Consider the following 26,455-nt stretch of genomic DNA (forward strand, 5'->3'; position numbering starts at 1 on the left):
TGTTACCCTTAATACCTTTGCCTAACAAATATCAATCAATCTCAGTATCGCACTTTCAATCGATTCCCAGTCTCATCAGATTTTTTTACAGCAATTTGTTTCAATTTCCACAACTTTTTGTGAGAAAAAATGCTGGGGTCGATAAAATGTGGAGCTAGAAAAAGCACAGCAGGTCAAGCAGCATCAGAGGAGCAGAAGAGTCAACATTTCGGGCAGGACCCTTCATCAGGACAGGGGAAGAGAAATAAATAGAGAGAATGGGGTCAGGCTAGGGGAAAGGTATGTAGGATAGGGATATGTGGATGCAGGTACGTGATTGTGATTGGTCAGTGGGAAGGGTGAAGCAAATAGATGGGAAGGAAGATAGACAGATTAGGTCAGATCAAGGGAGCAAGACAGAGGGGGTGGGCGGGATCTGGGATGAGGTGAAGGGTGGGAAGATTTGGAAGCTGGTTGAGGCCATATGATTGTAAGCTCCCGAGGCAGAAAATGAGGTGTTCTTCCTCCAGTTTGCGGGTGGCTTTATTATGACGGTGGAGGCGGCCCAGGATGGACACGTTCTCCAGGGGGGAGAGAATTGATACGGCTGGCAAACGGGAGGTGGGGTTGATTGTAGCATGTGGATCACAGATGTTCCCTAAACTGGTCCCAGAGCTTGCATTCGGTCTCTCCAATGTAGAGAACATTACATCAGGAGCAACAGGATGCAGTAAATCAGGTTAGAGGAAATGCAGGTGAATCTCTGCTGGACTTGGAATGATTCTTTGAGGTTTTGGATGGAAGTAAGAGGGATGGTATGGTGAGGAGGTATGTGGAGGTAGGATAGCAGATACTGTATCTCCTGCAGCTGCAGGGAAAGGTGCCAAGTGCAGTAGAGCTTGGTGGGGAGTATGGATCTAATGAGGCATTCGCAGAGGGAATGGTCCCTATGAAAAGCAGACAGGGGTAAGGAAGGAAATATCCTTTTGGTGGCGTGGTCAGACTGTAGATGGCGAAAATGGTAAAGAATGATACATTGGACAGAGAGATTAGTGGGGTGGAACGTGAGGACCAAGGGTCTCAATCCTTGTTGTGGTTTGGGGGTGGGGGGGATATTTGAGGGCAGAGGTGTGGGATTTGGAGGAGGAGATGTGGTTGAGAGCATTGTTGATCACGGGGAAGGGGATATTACGTCCTTGAAGTAGGAGGACTTCTGGGATGTCCTGGAGTGGAATCGCTTATCATGGGAGCAGATACGGTGGAGGAATTGGAGTACGGGATCGCATTATTGCGGATGGGAGGTGGAAGGAAGTGTAGTTGAGGTAGCTGGGGAAGCCAGTGGGTTTGAAATACATGTTTGTGCTAAGTCAGTTGCCGAAGAGGACCAGGAAGGCAAGGGAAGTGTCAGAGATGGTCCAGGTGGATAGGTGGTCAGGGTGGAATGTATGGGTGAAGTTGATGAACTATTCGAGCTCCTCATGGAAGCATGAAGCTATGCTCATACAGTTATCAATGTAGCAGAGGAAAGGGTGGGGGATGGTGCCAGTGTAGCTGCAGAAGAGGGACTGTTCTACACATTCTACGAAGAGGCAGGATTGGCTTGGAACCATGCGAGTGCCCATAGCCACCCCACTTATCAGTAGGAAGTGGGGGGATTCAAAGGAAAAGTTGTTAAGGGTGAGGACCATTTCCCCCAAGAGAATGAATGTGTCAGTGGAGGGGGACTAGGCGGGTCTATGGGAAAGGAAAAAGTGGAAGGATTTTAGGCCCTCCTCATGGGAATACAGGTGTAGAGAATAGATTTCCATGGAGAAGGTGCAGGGCATGGGTGGTGTCCCAAACGTTTCTGGACCAAAGGGGACAAGACAGAGTCGAGATAAGAGGAGATGAGTTCAGTGGAGTAGGAGGAGGCAGAGACAATCGGTCAACCAGGACAGTCAGGTCTGTGGATTTTGGGTAGGAGGGCAGAAATGGGTGGTGCAGGGTTGAGGAACCATAAGGTTGGAGACTGTGGAAGGGAAATCGCCTGAGGTGATGAAGTTGTCGATGGTCTTGGAGATGATGGTTTGGTGGGGTGGTGTCATGATCGAGGGGGTGGTGGGAGGAAATATCAGCGAGTTGGCGTCTGGTCTCAGCAAGATAGAGATCAGTGTGCCAAATTATCACCGTGCCTCCCTTGTTAGCTGGTTTAAAGGTTAGTTGGAGGGGTTGGAGCAGAGGGTTGTACATTGTTAGGGGGAGAGGTTAGAGTGGGTGAGAGAGGTGGAGAGATTGAGGCAGTTGATGTCACGAAGGCAGTTGGAGATGAAGAGGTCAAGGGAGGAGGCTAGGAGGATGGAGTTTGTTGGAGTTCGTTGGGAGAAGGGGGCCTTCGGAAGTTGGGTGGGAGTCACATTCGAAGATGTACGTATGAAGACAGCAAAAAAGATTTAGACATCTCGACATGTACAAAATTTGTTGACATGTGGGCGTAGTGGCATGACAATGAGTCCATTGCTGAGGACTGACCACTCATCCTCAGTGAGGGGGAGGTCCTAGGGGGATGGTAAATACCCAGCAGGGTTTGGGGCTAGCACCTAGTGCCTAGTGATGAGCTGGAGTTGGGGGATGGAGATTTTCTCTGGAGTGGGGGTGTGTGTGTGTGTGTGGGAATGGGCATGTGATCAATGGTGCTGTAGGCGGAAGTGACAACAGCACCTACTGCCGCCACAGAAACAATGTGGTCAGCCAGGCGGCCTGGCAGGTGGAAATGACATCATCCTCTGCAGCAGTGGGGGTGGTTGAAGCGACCGCATGGTTAATGGCACCCAGTGGATTCTGGAGGAGAACAGGGATAGGGTCTGGAGGTAAATATGAGAGAGTTTAGTGTACTTATGCTCTTTGATGTCTGATAGGGTGGAGAAAAAGTGTTGGTTGAAGATGTAGATCATTCTGAAGATGAAGAACAGCAGAGCTCCTTTGCAGGTCTGAGAAAGCGAGGCCCTGAGCTGAGGCAGAGTTGACTGCAGTGAGAGAAGACGGTGGTGCATGGCTGCGAGCATGGAGCCAAGGATCCATAGGGAGAACAGTTTCTTGAAGCTTTGGATGTGCTATAGGTAGAGGTTGTCACGAATTGGTCCAAATTGATAAAGTGCTTTCTAATATCACCTCTAAGCCACATAGCTCAAATTTTAAGCTTGTTATGGATAGCAACTAACTATGTTATTGCAGACTACCCCACCTGAAACAGTTTCTCTCTACCTTATCAACATAAGCAACCCTACTGACTCATTATGAAAATCTTCCATACTCAAGAGGTGGGGTTCAGCAAAATAACCAAACAAAAATCATATCTAAGAGACAGGAGCCTTGACCAATTTTAACAATTTAGAGAACAATCACCTCCATTCCATCCATTATAAAAAGTACAATTTTGAATCTTCTCCCTTGGATTGTAATCTAGCCCCCTTCCTCCGACAGTATCTCAAAGACACCTACATGTCTTTGGGAACTATGGACAAAAGGTTCATTCAACACATACCTTTTGGCAAAAGGAGGAAGAATTGTGTGTAAAGTTATAAAAGACAAAGTAAAAGAAGAGGTTTAAGTCTGTTTTCCGCCAAGACAGCTCGAAGAATTTAAGTTCAATTTATAAATCTGGAATTAAAAGCCCATTAATTAATGGTAACCATCACTGATTATGAAAAAAAAAATCTGCTTCAGTAATGCCAATTTTATCAGGTTCAGACCCAGAAAACTAGCCTCCAAAAAGGCAAATCAAGCCACATAGTTTATGGACAAATGGGAACAAGTAATAAATGTAGACCTTACTAATGGTGTCTACATCTTAAGAATAAAGGAAGTTTGTTTACAGGGTTCACTTTCAAAATTCTGCAAGTGTGTGCTGCATCTGAACAATTGATCAGAAAATGGCAAGAAGAAGCAGACATGTAGAACTATCAGACGGGCTGGTGGTCATAGCGTGGAACCACTCACCTGAGCAATTCCTGTAGGAGGAATTTTATAGGCCTGCAATTTTTGCTTCAGAAGTTCAAGGTCACTGTGACGGAATGGACAGCCTGAAAACAGAGTAAGTTAGAAATAAAATTATCAGTAGATGGCTATAAATTAATGTAATATTCAATTATCAGATGATTATACAGCCCGCCTCAAACAAAACTGCCAATGTGCTTCACAGTCAAGCGTAGTCAAAGCAAAGAAGCCAGCCAACAGAAGATATAACTAAGAAACTTGTCAACAGTTGGATCTTACGTAGAGGCAAGACAGGGGGCTTTGAAAAAATAAATTACAGAAAAGGGGAGACTTGGTGGCTGAAGGTAGGCTTGCCAAATTTGAAACAAAGGGAAATATGGAAAGACAAGAGTTCATGAACAGCTGGAAGTACAAAATTGGAGACAAAAGGTCAGTTGGTGAAATAATGAAAGCTGATTCTGTTCAGAGCCTCTGTACATCCTTCTCACTATGTACTTTCCTGCCTAACTTTGCACAACCAGCATTCTGTCTTGCACTCATCAGGGTGCTTGTAACAAAGCCAAATTTCAAAAGGAATAACAATTTATAAGGCATGAGAAAAGGTGCTGAAGAGTTGGCAAATCTTCTCTGATTGATTGTATTGTCCAAGGCAATACCTCAACGGATCACAACCTTTATTCATGCAGTATAATTTGATGCTCCCTTTGACATTTTGGTGTTTTTGGATTTACTCTGATTAGAGTTAAAGGTGAAAAAATTATCAGTGTATCTTTTTTCAGTAGTCCCCAGACTTAGATTTAGAGTATCACACTTGGTTCCTTCACACAAGTCACTGACACAGGTTGTAAATAGAAGTCCACAACAGTACCCACTAGTTGCAGCCCATCAATCTGAAAATAATCCAATTATTCGTAATTTTTTGGTCCATTAAACAATCCTGAATTCTTGGTAATATATTACTTCCAATTTCATATTACCTAATTTTATGTAATACTCTTAAAAGGTCTTCATCAAATAGTTTTGGGAAGCTGAAACACCATTTAACATAAATATGGGGCACCCATTGAAATACCTGATGGATACTATTGCTTTCCACCCAATGTCAGGTTGGCAGGCAAGCGAAGTACTGTTATGCCATGAGAAATAAATGAATCAGTCCATGTCAGAGAAACAATACTGCGTATCAGTAAAACTAATATATGCCATATGGCTCTCTTAATGTTTTTACTGAGTCACTTGTATGTGCTAGAGATATCGGCATGATGTCCATCTCAAACATTTGAGATGCCAGCAATAAAACAGTGTGCAGTGAAGTGCAGCCAGAGTGAAAACCTCTTGGCTGACCTCATTCAGGAGCAAGGAAGAGCCAAAAGTGTAATGAAGCATAAGCAGAACAACACTGACTGACAGTCAAACAATGTTTTCCAGTCTTACCTTGAAAGGTCATATCAAGCAGCAAGAGACAGTGACCAGCTTGTGAACTCACCGTGATAATCCCCTTGACTTGGCGGGTTTGACAGAATGATCTTCATGCAGCTGAATGGTGTGTAGTCAGTCCTCTTGCCTTCTTTTCCAAAACTGTGGCGTATATTGTAGGCATATAATTTATCAAACTAGATGACAAATCAGAATAGAAATGTGTGCATGTTCATTATTCAGTGCAGTGTACTGTAATAAATAAAACACCCATGTCTGGGACAAGGTGGACAATACAGATGATTAAATTATGAATGTTTCCCAGCACAAAATGATGCACAAACTTAGGACCCATTTCTACACCTGGGATTAAATTACCATGTAATATTTATCTTCTGCAGGACACTGATGTTTGAAAAGAATCAAAACAAGAAATATCCATTTAGGCCAAACACTTCCAACTATGTACCACTGTCTACATAACCACTGATACAAATTAATAAAGTATTTTCTGTGCAGTTTTTTTTGAATTTCAAACAATTTTACTAATAAAAGTATCTTAAAGCATTTGAAGATTAAACATCAAACTGTACAAGAGTCAAAATAATTCTGAAAATGAAGAGTGACCTGTGCTCAACTGGAAGTGAAGTAACTGGTGCAGCAATGGTCAGGATCTGAATTCCAGCGTGACAACCTCATGATGGTCAGGGATTATAACCCCTAGTGTGATCACCTTGTGATGACCACAGAGTGCTGTGGGGGCAGAGCCCTTGTGTATATTTAATGCTGAGATAGACAAATCCTTGATCAGTAGGGCAAGTCAGGGGTTCTGGGGAAAGGCCAGGAAAGTGGATATGAGGAATGTTGAATCAGCCATGATCCAACTGAACGGCAGAGTAGTCTTGAGGGGCAAATGGCCTTTTCCTGTTCCTACCTCGTATGGTCTTATGGGGTCAGACCCCCAATGTGACCACTTTGTGACAGGCCAAAGGGACTTTTTCTATGCTGTAGACCTCTGAGATTTACTCTCATTTCCAGGTTTTGCAAATTAAATTGACTGCCAGCTGCCAGTCAGGCTCATACTCATATCCCAGAACATTTGCCTGGGTCAATGTATTATTAACCTCTAGAGGGATGACCATTATACCACCATCTCCCCCTATTTATTCAATCACTTCTTGTGGAGGTGAACTCTATATACTTACCATTCTATAAAATTATTTTTGTATTCTCTAGGCATTTGAGAAGACAACATAATTGCAACTGGATTCTGGAGACAATTTCATAAATTACAAAAGGAATTTCTTCCTTAGATTTTCAACATGTCCTCCTATCTCTTTCAGTAAAGAACTATTTGCTAAACACAACTATGACAGGACCAATACTTAGTAAGGAGATATTGCTGGGAGGCAGATTCAGACATCACCCAATGATGACCCACCACTTGTTTGAAGAAAGTTTTAAATTTAAAAAGGTACCCGCAACATCTGTTACATTACCAATGGAATTTTTTAATCAAGCATGGAAGTACACGATATTCTCTTCTATAGTCAATCTTATTTCATAAATGAATCTTTCCCACAATTCAGCATGACAAAATATTGAAATGGGCAAATCGATATTTCATAATTAACCCTAACATCTAGCAGAGAGTATATTTTTAGTTCAAAAGAAGAGATTGTGTTTTGTTTAAGCAAGAAAAAAAATGACAGCTTGCTGAATTGCAAATTCTAATTGCAAAGCACAAGCAGAAATCCAAATAAATGCATTTTTAAAATGTGATTTAACAAATTCAACCTGTGAATCAGTGGTCTCGATGTGACATAAATAAAGAAAAAGGAACTGGCAAGTCTGTCAAGCTCCTTCTCCATTCAACACTATCTTAGCTGATTGAACACTTCAATGTTTTTTTATCCAAAACATCCCCATATTGTGAAGGACAGGTAAAGGAATAGCAATAAAAATTCAAGTCAGGATGGTGAATGGATTGGAGAGCACCATGCATGTCATGATGATCCCATGTAACTGCTGCTCATTTTTCTAGATAGAAGCAATTTGGATATGTAAGGTGCTGACTAAGAATCTTTGGTGAATTTCTATCTTTATGTACTATCTTGTAAATAGTACATCATTGTGAACAAGCAGGTTGCTTTGTTCTGGATTGTGTCAAGCCTCTTGAGTGTTGTTGGAGCTACGTTAATCCATGCAAATGGGGAGAACTCCATCATACTCCTGAGTTGTGCCTTGTAGATGGTGAACAGGCTTTGGGGAGTCAGATGAGTTACTCATTACAATTTTCTTTTGTAGCCACTGTATGTAAATGGTCAGTCCAATTGAGTTTCTGGTCAATGGTAACCCCCAGGACACCATGATGTTGACTGTGGTATTCAGTGATGTAATGACATTAATGTCAAAAAGATGGTGGTTAAATGGTCTTTTTTTTGGAGATAGTCATTGCCTGGCATTTGTGTGGCATAAATGTTGGCTTCTCACTTGTCAGCCTTGGATATTGTCCATGTCTTGTATTTAAACATAGACAGCTATCACCCTGTCTTCAATTTTTAGGTTATCACATTTGGAGAATTATGAAGTTTTGTGCTAGGTTCCACTGGCTTCTAGTCAGAGGACTCATTTGAAGTGACTGATGGACAGGAACTGGGAAGAATTCTTTTGTGTTATAGCAAGCTGTGACAATCTGAAGTCCTTATTGTGGGTGTGTCAATCTTCAGTACACTAAAGTTCTGAAATTCTTTAAAATGATTTCTCTTCTTTAAACTTGGATTATTGGCACCTCTGCTTCAAAAAGAAACAACACAATGGAACAAATACAGTTGAGTATCACTTTTACATCATCTGATCAGGAACACAGTTGCTGGTATGTGTCCTGTTATGAAGCTGCCAGTTTGAATAGCAATTGATTGGTAGTTTTGACAACTAAATAACACCCATATGAGGAAACATTCTAAAGATCTGAACTGATGCCTAGTAAAGTAGGTAATGTCACGTTACAGTTCAAGACAGCAACAGCAAAACAGCAGCTCCCATAAAGGGTGTCAATTTATAAACTGTTCTTGGTTAAGAGCACGAGAAGTAGGCAAGAAATATTATTTGAAACAAAGTTCTTTTCCATCAACAGCTCATGAAAATAAATAAACATTTTCAAAGTGGTTTGATGCAGCCAAGTAGGTTTCTCAGTCATTTCAGAGCTAACCATGTTACTGAGGGGCGACATTACACAGGTCTCTACCTGATAATGATGGAAAGTTTCCTTCATTGCAGGGGTCTGGGAAAGCAGTTATCCAAGAATCCACATTTACTGGTACCAAAATTTTACATTTTTAAAAATTCTCAACTTTTCACTCATGGATAATTAACTCATTCTTCAAATGATGAATCCAGGTCTCTGGATTGCTGCACCAGTATCTTAACTACTTCAATGCCATACACAATTGTTATTTATTCCTCAAGCTACCTTTACAACTACAGCACCTCAGTCCCCCAGTGCTGTGACAGACCAGGAATGCTCAACAGCTGACATTTCAACAGTACGTTTTCCACTCAGCGTTCCACCTGTGTCGCCATTTGCCCTTATAGCCTTCAATCCTGTTCTTAAGACATTTTGTAAATTTCTTTTCTAAACCAGTAATCACTTATGCTGAAGTGTATTTATCAGATCGACCTTTCTGTGGAGGATAAAGAAAGTTTTTCCTTTCTCCTTTCATCAGCCTTGTTGATTTGAACATCTATTTCCCAGTGTTCTCCTCACAGTGGGATAAAGCTATAACTTGGGTATTAAAGGCCAGGCTCAATCATTTCCTCAAAGATTCAGACTGAGGCAGTTTTAAAACTGCATTAGAAAGGCCCATTCCCTGAACTCAAACTCTAAATTCAACTGATATATTGGTGCAAGGAGGTAGAGTGCTCAGATTCCAGATAGATTTCAATATTTATTACCTGCTTCCTTCTTCCTACTACCAACAATCAGCACTACCACATACCTGACACCAATGAGCCAGGAGTAGTTAGCGTGTTCTCACTTTCTTCCTATTTTCTACAACACACCTCCTACCTCATCGTAATAGCTACCATCCCAGATCTAGTGATCTATGGGACTTCTGCCTGCCATCATGCAAATCCTTCAGTTTCTCACACAAATCCCTTCTTGGTTCTACTTGTTCTTCATTTGATTATCATAGCCAGGCTAATATTAGCTATTAAACCTCAATTTCACTTAAGCTGGCAACACTGAGCCACTTTCTAGAACACTGCAGTCTGTGTGTTGTTGGAACACCCAGTGCTGTTTGAGGGAATCACACTGTTTTGACTCAGTGATAGTGAATGAACAATGGCATAGTTCCAAGTTAGCATAGCCCTATTCCAGAGCCTTTCCATGGGCTGCCAGTGTAACAACTGAGCAAGCTGGTCGAGGGGAAACAACTGAGCTCTCTCCAAAGGTACAACAGGTGCCTGAACTTTGTTGGAAACCTCTGAACAATCGGAGGCTAAACACGATAACTTCTGTAGAGTGAATCTGGGGTGAAAAACCTTTCACTAAAGCGGACTGAAAATGTTTGTTTTCTGAGCCTGAAGTGGAGAAGATCCCTGTACAATTACGATAGTTAAGAATGTTAGGTGTGAGGAAAACATGAATTGCCTTGAGTACAATTGCAACTCTTATTCCAAGAGGAGTCTGGAAGGAACTGGTTAACTATAGATTAGTAATTAGTCATAGATCAAAGACGTGCAAATATTCAAGAGTTTACCATCAAGAACAAGATAGGAAGAGGAAAACAGAAGCTAAATTGTGGACAAATGTATAGAATGATAATTGAACAAAGTGGCTAAATTTGCATTTATTTAGGCCTTTTCATGAACTCAGAGCAAAGTAATCCACAGATAATTACATGGAAAGCACTGCAAGATCCGACAATAGCAATGAGATGTTCTTCCATTCCAATTGAACAGATTTTTTGAATAAAGTTACAAATTATTGATGCAGGTTGAATTTTAGCTCAGGTTTTGATTTGAGTCCCAAAGAAAGGTACTGAATTTTAGTAAGCAACATGTTACAATGAATAGAAGTATGAGTGCATGACAGAAGACAAGTGTGCCTGTGAAATGGCAAGTGTCTTGATATGTGAAGACTTGCGTTGGGTGCTCAAATATTAACTGAAACAGTGCAGAAGAGGCATCACCTCAAAAATTTATGGGTGGCATCAAAATAGCAGACAGGGTTAGTACCTTGAAATATAGAGAACAACTACGGGGAATAAAGTCCATTTGGATCATTGGTGGATGGCGTTTAATATGGATAATTAATTGCATTAGGGCTAGCAAAAGCAAGCAGAGGAATGACAAAACGAATTCAATAATGTGCCACTCTTTCTATACTACACTGAAGCTTCTGCCCTGGTTATGCTAAGACTGTTACAACTGAGCCAAACTGACTGAAAATTCAATTGGAGCATCGGGCTGTGTGAAAAGTGAGTGTTGACAGAAGGAGGTCATCCTGTCACTGAACAGATGTTGGCAGACTGCACCCGTATTATTGTGGGCTGTCACACTACAGGTAATTTGGAAAAGATACAAGTGAAAGCTAATGAAATGATGGGGCAAGCATTAGAGAATAAAGCATACACTGGTAAAATGATAGAATTAAGACTGTACTCATTGAAAGCGATGGAGACATTCAAATTAATAAGCCTTGGGAGAAGTTGAAGACAGGTCAGGGTAACTGATTTGGTATAGAATAGCAGCAGTGAAAATAGATGTGCAAATTGATTCAAGAGCGGTGTAAGGTAGCACTACTTCAGAGAGGGGTCAGTCTTTATAACAAGTTAGCAGTGGGAGTTTTGGGGGCAAGAAGCTTAGATCACCAATCAATCTGGACATAAATCTTGGAAAAATACATTACACAGAATGCACAATATTTTGCTCAATAGTCTGTGCCAGGTTGACATTGTGAGTCTCACTTAGCTCTCTTCACTTCACCCTTCAACATAATCTTCCAAACTTTTCACCTACAAATTGAATTAAGACTGTACTTTTAAAGATCCCCCTTAAATAACACTATGTTATGCAGCTCATACCATCGTGAAGTCCACATTTTTCCCACACTCGAGGTAAAGATGATTCTCCTGAATTCCCCACTGGAATTATTAGGGACTGTCATGTTTGCAGTCCCTGATCTTGGTATACTGCAAAAGTGAAAACATCCTCAATACATTAACCCTATGAAATCCTTCTTAAAGATCTCTAGCAAGTCACTGCTCAGCTTCCAGTTGAGCAGCAGCTTGCTCAACAGTTCCTGATATTAAAAATCATCTCAGCTCTGAGATCACCCTCATGAATCCCTTTTCCACTTTATCTCGTGCATCTCTTTAATCAAATGGTGAACATAACTGCACACAATACTCTAAGTTATCATGATTATAGGAATCAGAGTACTTTTGACTTTTCTGAACATGGTATTTTCTGTACTTCCCAACACAGATCGGGACAGCCACCTTATGCTGGCTACAGGAGAATTAACACCAAGCAAAAGCTCTATAGACTATAAATAGGGAATATGACGCTCGATGAGTGATATAAAAATCACTACGTAGATTCCACAAAATAGATAAAACTATTTAGTTTTAGGATTCAGCAAAGGTTTATTTATTGGTGCTTTCCGAATTCTTCTTCACTGTGGACTCAAAATGTCAGACAGTATGTGCAATTAAAGAGTTAGAATTATACTATATAAATTATCAGGGATGAAGTACTTGAGTTATGTGATCTCTTTAGAGCTCAGAAGGAATAAGGGTGATTTAACAGAAGTATTAAAAAAGTATGAACTATACAATGACACAGGAATATATAAACTGGTAAAGAATTGCAGAGATGAAATGAGAAAGTTTTTTGTGTGCAGTAAGCTACAATTTGAAATGCACTGCTTGGTGGAAGCAAATGTAATACAACTTTCAAAATGGAATTCAACAAACACTTGAAGGGGGAAAGCCTGGTAGGGCAATCTGGACATATCTTCAGGACTACCAAGAGAAAATTTATAGGGCTATCGTGAAAGAGTGTGAGAGTGGAACTAATTTGACAGCTCTTCAAAAATGGAATGCTTTCAATTGCAGCCAAACCAAATGAATCCTTTCAGATTTGCTGGTTGTGACTGAAGTGAACGTGCAGTTTACTTGTGTCATTTCTGCAATGGTGAATTACTAATGCATAGCACAATTGCTGCCAAGCAAGTTACACAAGCAAAAGCTGAAATGGATGCAGCTTTAGTCAATTACACTTCGTTAGTAGGACTAAATGAGACATGAAAAGTATTCATCTTTGTTGTGCTACAGCCTGTTAAGTAAAACAAAGTTGAAATTTGAACTACTGGCTTTGGTTGATGTGGCTGTTAATGTTGGGGTCGGAGGCACAAAGGGTATGGGTAAGACCAATGGCTAACAAAATTCCCACAGGTACTGTAGAAATGGGACAGGGGCCCTTTGTTGCTGAGATGCTTCCAAGTTGAAATCACTGGTAATGAAGGATTAGAACCAAGTCAGTTAGTCATGTAAACCAAGTCATGTAAATTGAGCATGCCCAAATCTCTAGTTGTTTGACCAACCACAGATCATTGTTCTGAACAGAGAGCTTATCTGCTCTGTTGTCACTAGATATTTTATTTTCTCCGATTATTCAGGATCAAAGATCATGCAATTATCACATTTACTGCTCGTTGATTTTGTCTAAAGAAATTAATTTCCAATATTTTTACTCTCACTCTCAAGTGGAATTAGTCCCTTAGTGACAAATTACTGTACCACCTTGTCTTGCCTAATGCCTTTTGAAAATATATAGGAAACATTTTACACCAATTCCTTACTCAAATTTTCACCCAATTTTCTGATCTTTTAATTTACTTCCTATTCAACAATGCTAACAAGTTCCCCATTTTATTTCTAAAACTGGACAGATCTACACTTGCTATGTTAGTCATGAAAGCCATGGCCTTAATCATTTTTACCATTTCAAAGTTAATGCAACCCTCAATTTTACAACTTTTCAAGCCACATTCAGCTTGGATTAGACCCATAGATGTCTTTCTTTTTTACCCTTTTCTCAATTCCTCCACAGTTCTTCACTTTCAGGAGTTATACTGGTAACCCATCCACTCTCTGCAGCTTTCTTCTTAGGCCCATGAAATAAAACTTATTTCTTAGAAAAAGTTTTAATTTTATCTATTGCACTAAATTTGCTGGCTATGTAGCCAATTTTCTTTACTCCAATCCCTATTCCCTCAAATATCAGAATTTATTAAATCCATATATTGTAACTTCCCATGTTTTCTCAACACAGATCTGTACCATTCCATCAGCCCTTCCAATTCATAATTAAGGTTTTTTTAAATCTAGAAACAATAAATCTTATGGTCTACACATTTCTGCAAGAGTAATATTTACTTATTTACTCTCTCAGAGTTCAAAATGATTGTTAACTTACCCTGATAGAATGAAATAATTAAAGGGCTAGATAGTGTCCCCTTTAGTTTAAAAGGCTGGTGACAATTTTAAACTCAAGGAAGATGAATACAGTAGATGTTGTGTGGTTGTTCTTCTCCCAGAGAGTTACAAATGTCTGGAATGTTGCTGGCTGTTTTAGTGGGTGCTAACCATTTATATGAATTGAAGGGGTAGTGCATGTGTGCATGTCTGGAAAACACTGCTGGAGAAGGAGTAATGGAGAACAAACAAATGGCAGAGAAACTGAACAGATACTTTGCATCACTATTCATGATGGAAGACATCAGCAACGTAACAGAACTTCAAGAGAGTGGGAGAAGAGTGTAATGGTCATCACGATGGAGAAGGTACTGGGCAGACTGAAAGTTCTGCAGGTGGATAAATCACCCAGACCAGCTGGACAACGCCACAGGGTTCTGAAGAAAATAGCTGAGGAGATAGCAGAGGCCTTGATGGTAACCTTTCAGAAATCATACGAGTCAGGGAGGGTCCCAGAGGACTGGAAAATGGAACACCCCATTTAAGAAGGGAGGGAGGCAGAAGAGAGGAAAACAAGCAGTGGTTAGCCTGATTTTAGAGATTCCAAAGTCCATTGTTAAGAATAAGATTGTGATGTACTTGGAAGTACAAGGTCAAACAGGTCTGAGTCGGTATGGCTTCGACAAGGAGAGGTCATGGCTGACAAACCTGCTGGGTTTTGTGAGGAGGTAACGAGCACATTAGACAAAGTAGACAGAGTGGACCTGATCTGCTTGGATTTCTGAAGACCTTTGATGAGGTGCCACACAGGAAGTTACTAAATAGGAGCCCATGGTGTTAGGGGCAAGGTTGACAGGCAAAAGGCAGACAGTGGCAATAAAAGAGTCTTTTTCAAGATGGCAGCCAGTAACTAGTGGAGCTCCACAGGGGTCAGTGTTGGGACCACAGGTATTCACATTACACATTAACAATTTGGACGAAGAAACTGAGGGTATTGTTGCGAAGTCTGTAGTTGACACAAAGCTAGGTGTAGGTACAGGTACTGTTGAGGAAACAAGGAGGCTGCTGAAGAATTTGGACATGGGCAAAGAAGTGGCAGATGGAATACAATTTGAGGAAGTGTGAGGTTATGCACTTGGAAAGGAAGAAGAGGTGTAAACTAAAATGGGAAAGACTTTGGAAATCTGAACCGCAAATGGATTAGGGAATCCTAGTTCAGGATTCTCTGAAGGTTAAGATGCAGATTTAGTTGGCAGTTAGGAAGGCAAATGCAATGTTCGCATACATTTGGGGCGGCACAGTTGCTCAGTGTTTGGCACTGGGACCCAGGTTCAATTCCTGTCTCAGGTAATTGTCTGTGTGGAGTTTGTAAATTCTCCCTGTGTCTGCGTGGGTTTTCTTTGTTTTCCTCCCACAAGCTAAAGATGCGCAGGCCAAGTGAACTGGCCATGCTAAATTGCCCATAGTGTTAGGTGTATTAGTCAGGGGTAAATATGGGATAGGGAAATGGGTCTGCGTGGGTTGCTCTTCGGTGGGTTGGTGTGGACTTGTTAGGCTGAATGACCTGTTTCCTTACTGTAGGGAATCTAATCTAATAATTTCAAGAGGGATAGAATACAACAACAGAGATGTATTGCTGAGATTGTAGAAGCCTCTGGTCAGATCACCTTTGAAATAGTGAGAGCAGTTTTGGACTTCCTATCGAAGGAAGAATTGCTGGCATTGTAGGGTTCCAGAGGAGATTTACAAAAATGATCCCGGGCTGAAGGACTTATCACATGGGGAGTGGTTGAGGACACTGGCTCTGTACTCAATAGAGTTCAGAGGATAGGGGAGGAGAAATCAGATTAAAATTTATAGAATACTGATAGACCTGGAAAGAGTGGCTGTAGAGAAGAGGTTTCCACTGGCAGATGAGAGTAGAACCTAAGGGTACAGCCTTAGAGTGAAGGGGTGACCCTTTAGAACTGATATGAGAAATTTCTTCAGCCAGATGGTGGTTAGTCTGTGGAACTCATGGTCACCACAGCCTTCTGTGGCAAAGTCACTGAGTTTATTTAAGACAGAGATAGGTTCTTGATTAGTAAGGAGATCAACAGTTGCAAGGAGAAGGCAGGAGAATGGAGATGAGAAACATCAGCCATGATCGAATGGCAGGGTAGACCTGATGGGCTGAATGGCCTAATTCTGCTCCTACTTCTTATGATATTAATTATTCATTTAAATATGATGAGCACATCACTGAATCAATACTAACTCCATTCCAAACTCCCCTGCTCCACATCAATGGGCAGGGGCGTGAATGATGGTTAGCAGATTTTACATGTCCCCAACTCCCCACCACTTAAAACATATCCAGTGCTGGCATGTAAAATACAGCCTTCAGTCCATGTGATCTCAAGGACCAGTTTTGACTCCCTGGGGGAGCTGGATAGGAATTCTGCAGGGATTTTCTCTTAAAGCCTCTTGGGCTCGTTTTCTTGTTCTCGCTTCTTCTAGGAGATTACATGGTTGTATTGAAGGTAATGAGTGTGAGAAAGTAAAGGTGTTGAATCAGCATGGACTTGTAAAAGCAAAAAGGGGGCAGCAGTGGGTTACTTCATGAGGCAATTCAGAGAATCATAAGTATCTCAATATAATTCAACACACAGCAAAGGATATCATCTGACAGCGCATTCAACATCTCTAGTAGGTGTCAAGTGACAATGATTGAGAGTTTTGCACGAGTTCATGCCCCAAAGGGCTCTCATAGAAATGCTTAAAATTCCAACAGGATTAGACAAGGTAAACAAAGAAAGATGTTCCTGATGACCAGTGAGTCCAGGACCAGGAAATCACAGTCAAAGGATATGGAGTAGGTTATTTAGGACCAAGGTGAAGAAGAACTTGTTCACTCAGAGAAAGGTGAGCCTGTATATTTCCCTGTCACAGGAAACTCTTGAAGGCAAAACATTGAAGACTTTGAAGAAAGATGTAGACCCAGTTTTTAGGACTGATGGGATCAAAGGACATAGGTAAAAGCAGGAACAGGGTACTGAATTGGATGATCAGTCAATGTTGGAACAGGCTCAAAGGGCAAAATAGCCTACTCCTGCTCCTCTATTCTATGTTTCTATGTTAATCAATTGTGAAACTGACCTCACACTTACTTTAAAAGCTTAGCCTTTTACAGCAGCTGTCAGCGTAAGGTTATGCTGCTGGATATTTAATGATCAGATCACAGCAATCTGAATGCCTCAAAATGGAACAATGGCTGCCCCCAACAATCCTGTGCTACAAGGGAGCCCATTTGATTTCAGTCTTGCTTCACACTTCTGCAGAAGCTGGGACTAGATTGCTGACTAGAAGTATTGAGCTCAGCCCAGCAGAAAAATATAGGAGCTGAGTGGCAATCTGCCTACGATTGCCACTGCTTGAAATATCTGATTTTACTTCATGTAGAAAACGACAACATTAAATCCAGACCTTGTTATCACTGTGGAAGAGTGATAATCTACACACACGCATCAACCTTACTCTTTTGTCAGGGACATGCTACAGACTTGGTGAACAATGACACCAAGTAATTAATTCTAATTATTGTTGAAACCCCAAAATACTATGGTTGATTTTCACATTTAATTCCAGGTGCAGTAAGCGTAGGAATCCTATATTTTTCTCAGGAACGTGCAGAGGTATCAAATTAACCTTAAAAATTGAACAGGTTCACTGCAATGACTAACAGTTCTTTCATAATCATCAGTACCAGGATTATTTGGAAGCCCTGATGAAAATTCAACCTTTGAAAAGGTTATTTATTGAACTCTGTACTTTCCTTACCTTATCTGGTTCCACTTTTCCTCTGATAAATTCTGACTTCCAGAAATGCAAGGCCTGCTCCAAGGTGAGGCCAATCCCCTTAAGAAAAAGTCCATACTGCATACGGCCACCATGTCGGAGGTGATGGTTATCCCGTATAGCCTTATGTAACTGACGCATACATGGTGGATAGGATTTTACAGCCAACTGCAACAAATCAAAATACCTCAATTACCCGAATATCGGATTATCCAAAGGGGATCTCAAGGTCCCGATAGAAACATTATGTCAAAGAGCTGTTTCGACCCTGATCCCGTCTTTTGGTTACAGTTACAATGATTAAAAATGAACTCAGTTCACTGAAATACTGCCGAGAACAGTCCTGGACAGTCCAGGCACCGTCTCCAAATGACTGACCTTCTGCCTTCTCTCTCCCCCCCCCTACACTTTCCCTGGAGTTCTACACAGAGGTGAACCCTAAACCTCGTCGCCCTCCCCTCCCCAAATCATCTCTCCAACATTGTACAGGGCAGAACCTGTCAAAAAGTTGTGTGTGTGCACGCATGTATATATATATACACGCACACACATGCATGCGCACGCTTTTTGGAGATTTATCACACTAAGGCGGCAGTAGTCTGACTGTTGGTGTCCAGTCCAGCTGCCCTGGGGGTTTTGGCGGAGGGGGGTAAGGGGTGTAGGGTTGGGGGAGCGGGGTAGGTGTGGACAGGATGGGGCCAGATGGGGTTGCGGGCAGGCAGAATTGGCGGGGTGGGCAAGGGGCTGCAGAGTGGAAGTGGACGTGGGGCAGGGGCTCGGCGCAGTGTGCTGCTGCCTAGTCTCCTGCACAGGGAGCAGACTTCACAGAAAACTCCAAACCCCAGAGGAAAGCAATTAACCGAATAATCAATTACCGAAATAGTACCCGGCCATCTCATTCGGATAATCAAGGTTCCTCTATACATTCAAAGTGGAGATATCATTACAAATAGAACAGGGCTTTAGTACGTGATTCCAGTGTAAAAATACAAGCATATTTTATGATGCGCTCAAATTTTCTCATGTTGTTTTAAATTATTTTGACATCCTTTCATGCATCACCAGCATACAGCATTATTGACCACACACCTTGAAGGCAGAAAAAAAAGGGGAATAATAACAAATACTTACACTGTCAATCTGTTCCAATGAAATCTTCCCAACATTCTTCTGAACGCTATAGTTCTGTCCTACGTAAGCATGGCTGCAAAGAAAAGACTCATTAGAAACTGTTTGGACTTCACTTTCCTTACAACTGGCTGCCCAGAATCTAAAAGCAGTGACCAACTGGGCTGTACAGAGGAAGGATGACATAAAGTCCTTAATCTGTCCGGATTTAGCTGGTTGCATTTTGGTTGCTAAGGGAACCACTCAACCAAATGTGGACTGAGACAGAATGGCCCACTGCTATTGCAATTAACCCAAATACACTGTACTGAACAGCCTCTCCGCATTCACTGTCTTGAAGGATGACAATGTGGGTTCAGTAATAAAGGGCGCCAATCAATAACTTCTAAAGGCAGAAAAAACTGGCAAAAAGGAACAAGGGATCTCCCAAAGAGTTCGCTTGAACCTCTCACTTAATGATGATTTCTTAATGTTAACATGAACTTCATGTTAAACTCAGCCAATAAATGCATTTTCAAGAGTAAATGCATTCTTTATAAACGTTAGTGGATACATTAGTAAGGCCTTCCTCTAGAAGTGCCATTATGTACATTAAGATCATGGTACAGTGGTTTTCATAGGATTCAGGCTTAGTAGCTGAAAATTCTGAAAGTGAATAAATCACCTGGACTTGATAGACTAAGCACAATTTCTGAAGGAGATAACTGAGCAGAATGTAAAGGCTCTGGTGGTGATCCTTCAGGAATCACTAGAGTCAGGGATGTCCCAGCGAGGAAAATAGCTAACATAACCCTCCAAGTTAAGAAGGGACAGAAACAGAATACAGGAAATCACAGGTCAGTTAGCTTAATCTCAGTCATCGGTAAGATGACTGTCCATTACTTAGGATGAGATTGTGAAGTATTTGGAAGTTCATCGTATAATAGGGTGGAGTCAACATGGCTTCGTCAAAGGAAAGTCATGCCTGACTAATCCGTTACAATTCTTTGACGGGGTAACAAGCAAGTTAGAAAAAGGAGAGTCAGTGGATGTGATCTATTTGGATTTCCAAAAGGCTTTTGACAAGGTGTCGGACAGAAGGCTACTAAATAAGATAAAAGCCCATGGTGCTAAATCATATCCAAGGAAGGACATGCTGGCACTGAAGGAGCTTTACAAGAATAACCCAGGATGGAAGGGCTTGCCATATGAGGACTGAATGACCTACTTCTGCTCCTACATCTTATGCTCTGGTAGTACTGTGGTCAGGCCCAAAAATTGGACATTGTAAACTAACCCATAGCCAGAGAAATTGGACCCGCCAGAAAATTGACCAAACTAAATTAAACGGCAGCCAGCAGCTATAGGTTACAGAGGACAAGTCACAAGGTCAAAGAGGTCACAAAGGTTCAGGGAAAATCAACTACAACCTGCCCAAGAATTATGTATTGGAGAAATATCAGACTTTCTGACATTTAGATTTTCAGTCAATGCCAAAGGAGATATACTTTACATGGCAACAGAGAAGGGTATTGGCGTAATCCCATTGGCCAATGACTACGGAACATTCAGCAAGAAAGATCTGGGGTGAAAGGAGTAAAAACAGACTTGCAGAACCCACACCCTCAGTGAAGATTCTTGGCACAGACATCACCTGGCCAGTAGCCAAGCTCTGACTACTTTTGGGGAAGTGGTGAAGAAAATGGGGAGGGGGGAATGAAAACGAGCGACAGCAAGCAAGACCAAGAAGATCCTCCCTGACCGAAGAGACCCATCTTCATGGTAGAGAGTCAGCCCTGCATCGGAGAGGAACGAGATTCTCAGGGCCTAGCTCAACCATATGGAGCATCCTTTCTCAGACAGATAAGAGCTAGACAACAAATAAATATTGTGGGAATGCTCACACGGTATGTTTAATAAAGAATATTTTGCTAAGAAAATAAAGTTGAACCGCAAACTGAATTCTGCGTCCCTTTGTGCACCTCACTGACACGAGCATTTGGGTAAATTATTTTTTATATATTAATTGGTCAAAGTGTCCAAAGCATGGACAATAGTACCAATGACATTGTCCATGGTCAGGATGGATACTTTCACAGAAGAAAGCACTTCGAAACAATGCAAGGAAGCTAAGAGGAGAGATGTCATGCCATTATGGACTGAATATTTATACAAAAATGTGCAAAAAGATTACAATCAAGAAAGCACAACGGTCAAGAAATGGCAAATACTATTCAAATTAAACAAAGCAGATATCCATTTTAATCAGACTGTAGGGTTAATGGACCATCACTTAGTATGTACAAATCAAATATTTGGATTGCTTTCAGCCACGTTAAGTCATGAAGGCCAGCTACCACACACAAATTTTTAAGCCAAGTGCCTTAAAGTGATGATAGATTCCCTCATGCTTTTTCAAATTTAAAAATCACACAACACCAGGTTATAGTTCAACAGGTTTAATTGGAAGCATACTAGCTTTCAGAGCATCGCTCCTTCATCAGGTGATAGTGGAGGGCTCAAACCTGACACACAGAATGTATAGCAAAAAAGTTTACAGTGTGATGTAACTGAAATTATACATTGAAAAATTGATTGTCTGTTAAGTCTTTCATCTGTGTGAATACCATGATAGTTTCACTTCTTTTATGTATTTGGACAGGGAAGGACTGATTCGGGATAGTCAACATGGCTTTGTGCGTTGGAAATCATGTCTCACAAACTTGATTTGAGTTTTTTGAAGAAGTAACAAAGCAGATTGATGAGGGCAGACCAGTAGATGTGATCTATATGGACTTCAGTAAGGCGTTCGACAAGGCTAATCAGTTGGGAGACTGATTAGCAAGGTTAGATCTCACGGAATACAGGGAGGACTAGCCATTTGGATACAGAACTGGCTCAAAGGTAGAACACAGAGGGTGGTGGTGGAGGGTTGTTTTTCAGACTGGAGGCCTGTGACCAGTGGAGTGCCACAAGGATCGGTGCTGGGGCCTCTACTTTTTGTCATTTACATAAATGATTTGGATGCGAGCATAATAAGCACAGTTAGTAAGTTTGCAGAGGACACCAAAATTGGAGGTGTAGTGGACAGTGAAGAGGGTTACCTCAGATTACAACAGGATCTGGACCAGATGGACCAATGGGCTGAGAAGTGACAGATGGAATTTAATTCAGATAAATGCGAGGTGTTGCATTTTGGGAAAGCAAATCTTAGCAGGACTTATACACTTAATGGTAAGGTCCTGGGGAGTGTTGCTGAACAAACAGACCTTGGAGTGCAGGTTCATAGCTCCTTGAAAGTGGAGTCGCAGGTAGATAGGATAGTGAAGGCGGCGTTTGGTATGCTTTCCTTTATTGATCAGAGCATTGAGTACAGGAGTGGGAGGTCATGTTGTGGCTCTACAGGACATTAGTTAGGCCACTGTTGGAATACTGCGTGCAATTCTGGTCTCCTTCCTATCGGAGAGATGTTGTGAAATTTGAAAGGGTTCAGAAAAGATTTACAAGGATGTTGCCAGAGTTGGAGGATCTGAGCTACAGGGAGAGGCTGAACAGGCTGGGGCTGTTTTCCCTGGAGGGTCGGAGGCTGAGGGGTGACCTTATAGAGGTTTACAAAGTTATGAGGGGCATGGATAAGATAAATAGACAAAATCTTTTCCCTGGGGTCGGGGAGTCCAGAACTAGAAGGCATAGGTTTAGTGTGAGGGGAAAGATATAAAAGAGACCCTAAGGGGCAACTTTTTCACGCAGAGGGTGGTACATGTATGGAATGAGCTGCCAGAGGATGTGGTGGAGGCTGGTATAATTGCAACATTTAGGAGGCATTTGGATGGGTATATGAATAGGAAGGGTTTGGAGGGATATGTCATCTGCGTGTGTGGCTACTAAGGACACGACCAGCTATCCTTAGTAGCCACACACGCCGATGACAAGCAACATGAATTCGACTGGGACAACACTACTATTATAGGGCAAGCCAAACAGAGAACAGCCAGAGAATTCCTGGAGGCATGGCACTCATCCACAGACTCTATCAACAAACACATCGACCTGGACCCAATATACCGGCCACTGCAGCGGACAGCTGGCACCGACAACCGGAAGCAGCAGAGACAGGCCACTATAAATGCCGGAGGAAACATCACAGAAGCGCTTCACAGGAGGCTCCCAAGCACTGAGGATGTCACCTAGACAGGGGACAAAACGTTTGCAACACAAATTCCCAGCTCAGTGAACAGAACCACAACAACGAGCACCCAAGCTACAAATCTTCTTCCAAACTTTGAATGCATGCAGTTTTTGAGCAAAGTACAATGCAACCCTGCAAGTACAAATTCACCCCACAAAATATGTGTGCGCATGTGGGTCTTTGTCTGTGTGTGTCTGTCAGACACACACAGACAGACAAAGACCCACATGCACACATATATTTTATGGAGTGAATTTGTACTTTCAGGGTTACATTGTACTTTGCTCAAAAAAACTGCATGCATTCATGTAGAACTCCGTTATCTCACTTTTTAGATTAGAATCAATCTAAATATCATGGCATAGATAGGGAACACAGGGGGCTAACACCTTCAACATATTGTCTAGCTATCACCATTATTAACAGCTAACCTGAGAATGCAACTTTTTAAAAAAAGGTTTTGTGATTTACACATGAAAGAAGTGAAACTATCATGGCATTCAAACAGATGAAAGACTTAACAGACAATCAATTTTTCAATGTATAATTTCAGTTACATCACACTGCAAATTTTTGCGATAAATTCTTGTGTTAGGATTGAGCCCTCCACTATCACCTGATGAAGGAGCGACGCTCCAAAAGCTAGTGTGCTTCCAATTAAACCTGTTGGACTATAACCTAGTGTTGCGCGATTTTTAACTTTGTACACCCCAGTCCAACACCGGCATCTCCAAATCATGCTTTTTCAGATGAATGTCACATTGTGCTCAGCTACCATTAAATCAGTTTGGACAGACAAGACTGATGATATCCTTCTTTCCATTTAGGATACAACACTGTACCTACATCAACTGCGCATGAAAAGCAAAGGGCATTAAAGGCTTAAATGATCCCTCACTGTAATTACCAAATTCATTCACATGCATGCTGTTCTTGAATGTTGTCTCCCCATAACCCTCACCAAAGGCACATTTGAGGATTTAGCATGCCAACTTTCTTAGTAAACCAGCATAATACTTCCCGATGAATAGGGAAAATGTGTTCCAGAGTTAATTAATTCACAACATATCCTGAATTGATCCGTTTCTTCCTCAAACAGACAATCACGCTTGTTATACAAGTGTCATCATTACTATTCTTCTTTGGCACTCAATTTCAAATGCCTATTACAAAATATTTACATTAACACTTTCAAATGCTAAAGAAAAGGAACAAATCATGATCTAGGCCAGTGTATTTTAAAAGTTTGGATTAGTGGTGCTGGAAGAGCACAGCAGTTCAGGCAGCATCCAACGAGCAGCGAAATCGACGTTTCGGGCAAAAGCCCTTCATCAGGAATAAAGGCATCGAGCCTGAAGCGTGGAGAGATAAGCTAGAGGAGGGTGGGGGTGGGGAGAAAGTAGCATAGAGTACAATGGGTGAGTGGGGGAGGAGATGAAAGTGATAGGTCAAGGAGGAGAGGGTGGAGTGGATAGGTGGAAAAGGAGATAGGCAGGTAGGACAAGTCCGGACAAGTTATGGGGACAGTTACTGAGCTGGAAGTTTAGAACTAGGGTGAGATGGGGGAAGGGGAAATGAGGAAACTGTTGAAGTCCACATTGATGCCCTGGGGTTGAAGTGTTCCGAGGCGGAAGGTGAGGCGTTCTTCTTCCAGGCGTCTGGTGGTGAGGGCGTGGCGGTGAAGGAGGCCCAGGACCTCCATGTCCTCGGCAGAGTGGGAGGGGGAGTTGAAATGTTGGGCCACGGGGCGGTGTGATTGATTGGTGCAGGTGTCCTGGAGATGTTCCCTAAAGCGCTCTGCTAGGAGGCACCCAGTCTCCCCAATGTAGAGGAGACTGCATCAGGAGCAACGGATACAATAAATGATATTAGTGGATGTGCATGTAAAACTTTGATGGATGTGGAAGGCTCCTTTAGGGCCTTGGATAGAGGTGAGGGAGGAGGTGTGGGCGCAGGTTTTACAGTTCCTGCGGTGGCAGGGGAAAGTGCCAGGATTGGAGGGTGGGTTGTTTGGGGGCGTGGACCTGACCATGTAGTCGCAGAGGGAACGGTCTTTGCAGAAGGCGGAAAGGGGTGGGGAGGGAAATATATCCCTGGTGGTGGGGTCTGTTTGGAGGTGGCGGAAATGTCGGCAGATGATTTGGTTTATGCGAACGTTGATAGGGTGGAAGGTGAGCACCAGGGACGTTTGTACATCAACATCATGTTGAAAAACAAAATCAAACCAGTGCAAAGAGTTTATTCAACTTCACTTGTCAGATGGTGTTAATTTGACATAAACTGCTGCTTGAGTATCCTGCTAGCTATCCTTATAGCATAGCACACTTCATTACAATTCTCAGATTATCCCCCACATAGCTCTTCTTGTAAGTTTTATGGGCAATGACACCATCAAAAGGTTTCGGACGTCTGGTTCTGATTCCCTTTAGCAATACTGACAACCATATGGACTAAATAATAAGATTGCTTCCGAAGTAGATATGAGCAACAATTCCTTAACCTTAGCAACTGCCGCTGGAAATAATGAACACCCTGGCTGCTTTATTCTACAGCTACCAAGTAGTAATTTGCTCAAGAGCTTGCAACTTCTCAGATTTTCTTGGTACAAGGAAGCAAGAATGCCCTTAGAAGTGCAAAAAGGTTGCTCTCATGCTGTGTTGCTCATACTCTATGGCTTATTGCTCTCATCATGAAAGGAATATTATATGATAGATTCAGATTGCTAGCTAAAAAGTGTCTCTTTTAATCAGATCCAATCATTTGAATCTGATGCACTACAAACAACACACAAGAAAAGCCTGTTGAAATGAAGGCATTTCAGAGTTTCACCACACATACACAGTTGAAACAAAAATACTTTAATCACTTTCCCTAGTCAATTTGAAGTGAGTCCCAGATAGCTGCAAGTATTAAACTATTCACCAAGATCTATTAAAACACAAATGTATAATTTAAAGATTCATCTGTTTTACCCCAGTAATGTTTGATTCTTGCCAAATTCAAAATTAGCTCATCCCCAAAAGTATTTCAAGCAGACAAATTATTGCGCCTGCTAGAAATCTGAAATTAAAAGTTGGTTGAGCTGTACTTCTTTCGATTTAACATATTGACTGTGCTGCTCACAGTGCAGCCTCCTGTCCAGTGGAGAGACCAACTCCAGATTCGGTGACCACTGTTCAGACCATGTGATTAAGTATGATCTTAAGCTTCCAGATACCTGCCATTTCAATTCTGCACTTTCCTCCACACCAGTCTAGACCTGTGTGTTCAGACGAAACTCAAGGGAAGCTACAGGAAAACCACCTCTTGACAGCAAATTTAATCATTTCAGATCATAACTTTTGTTGCGACTTTTTCAGACAGCAGCTGCTGTTAGAGGTTTTTTTTCAAAAGAGGAGGGAGGTGGGCATGCAGAGTAGTTCAAGCAAAGAATTCCAGACTTCCTACATAGCTGAAAGCATGGCAACAG

At 41.8% G+C, this 26,455-nt stretch overlaps 1 protein-coding gene across 1 annotated transcript in view; it reads right to left on the reverse strand.

Annotated features, from left to right (window-relative positions):
- The window catches only part of prim2 (DNA primase subunit 2), a 174,370-nt gene that overhangs the window by 22,858 nt on the left and 125,057 nt on the right, over nt 1-26,455 (reverse strand). The window contains exons 8-11 of the mRNA XM_072558388.1: nt 18,822-18,894; nt 17,673-17,858; nt 5,438-5,564; nt 3,955-4,037 (exon numbers count right to left, since the gene is read on the reverse strand). Coding sequence (XP_072414489.1) covers nt 3,955-4,037; nt 5,438-5,564; nt 17,673-17,858; nt 18,822-18,894 — 469 coding nt within the window. The remainder of the gene's footprint in view (nt 1-3,954; nt 4,038-5,437; nt 5,565-17,672; nt 17,859-18,821; nt 18,895-26,455) is intronic.

This window comes from Chiloscyllium punctatum, chromosome 3 (genome assembly GCF_047496795.1).
Source record: "Chiloscyllium punctatum isolate Juve2018m chromosome 3, sChiPun1.3, whole genome shotgun sequence".
Taxonomy (NCBI): Eukaryota; Metazoa; Chordata; class Chondrichthyes; order Orectolobiformes; family Hemiscylliidae; genus Chiloscyllium; species Chiloscyllium punctatum.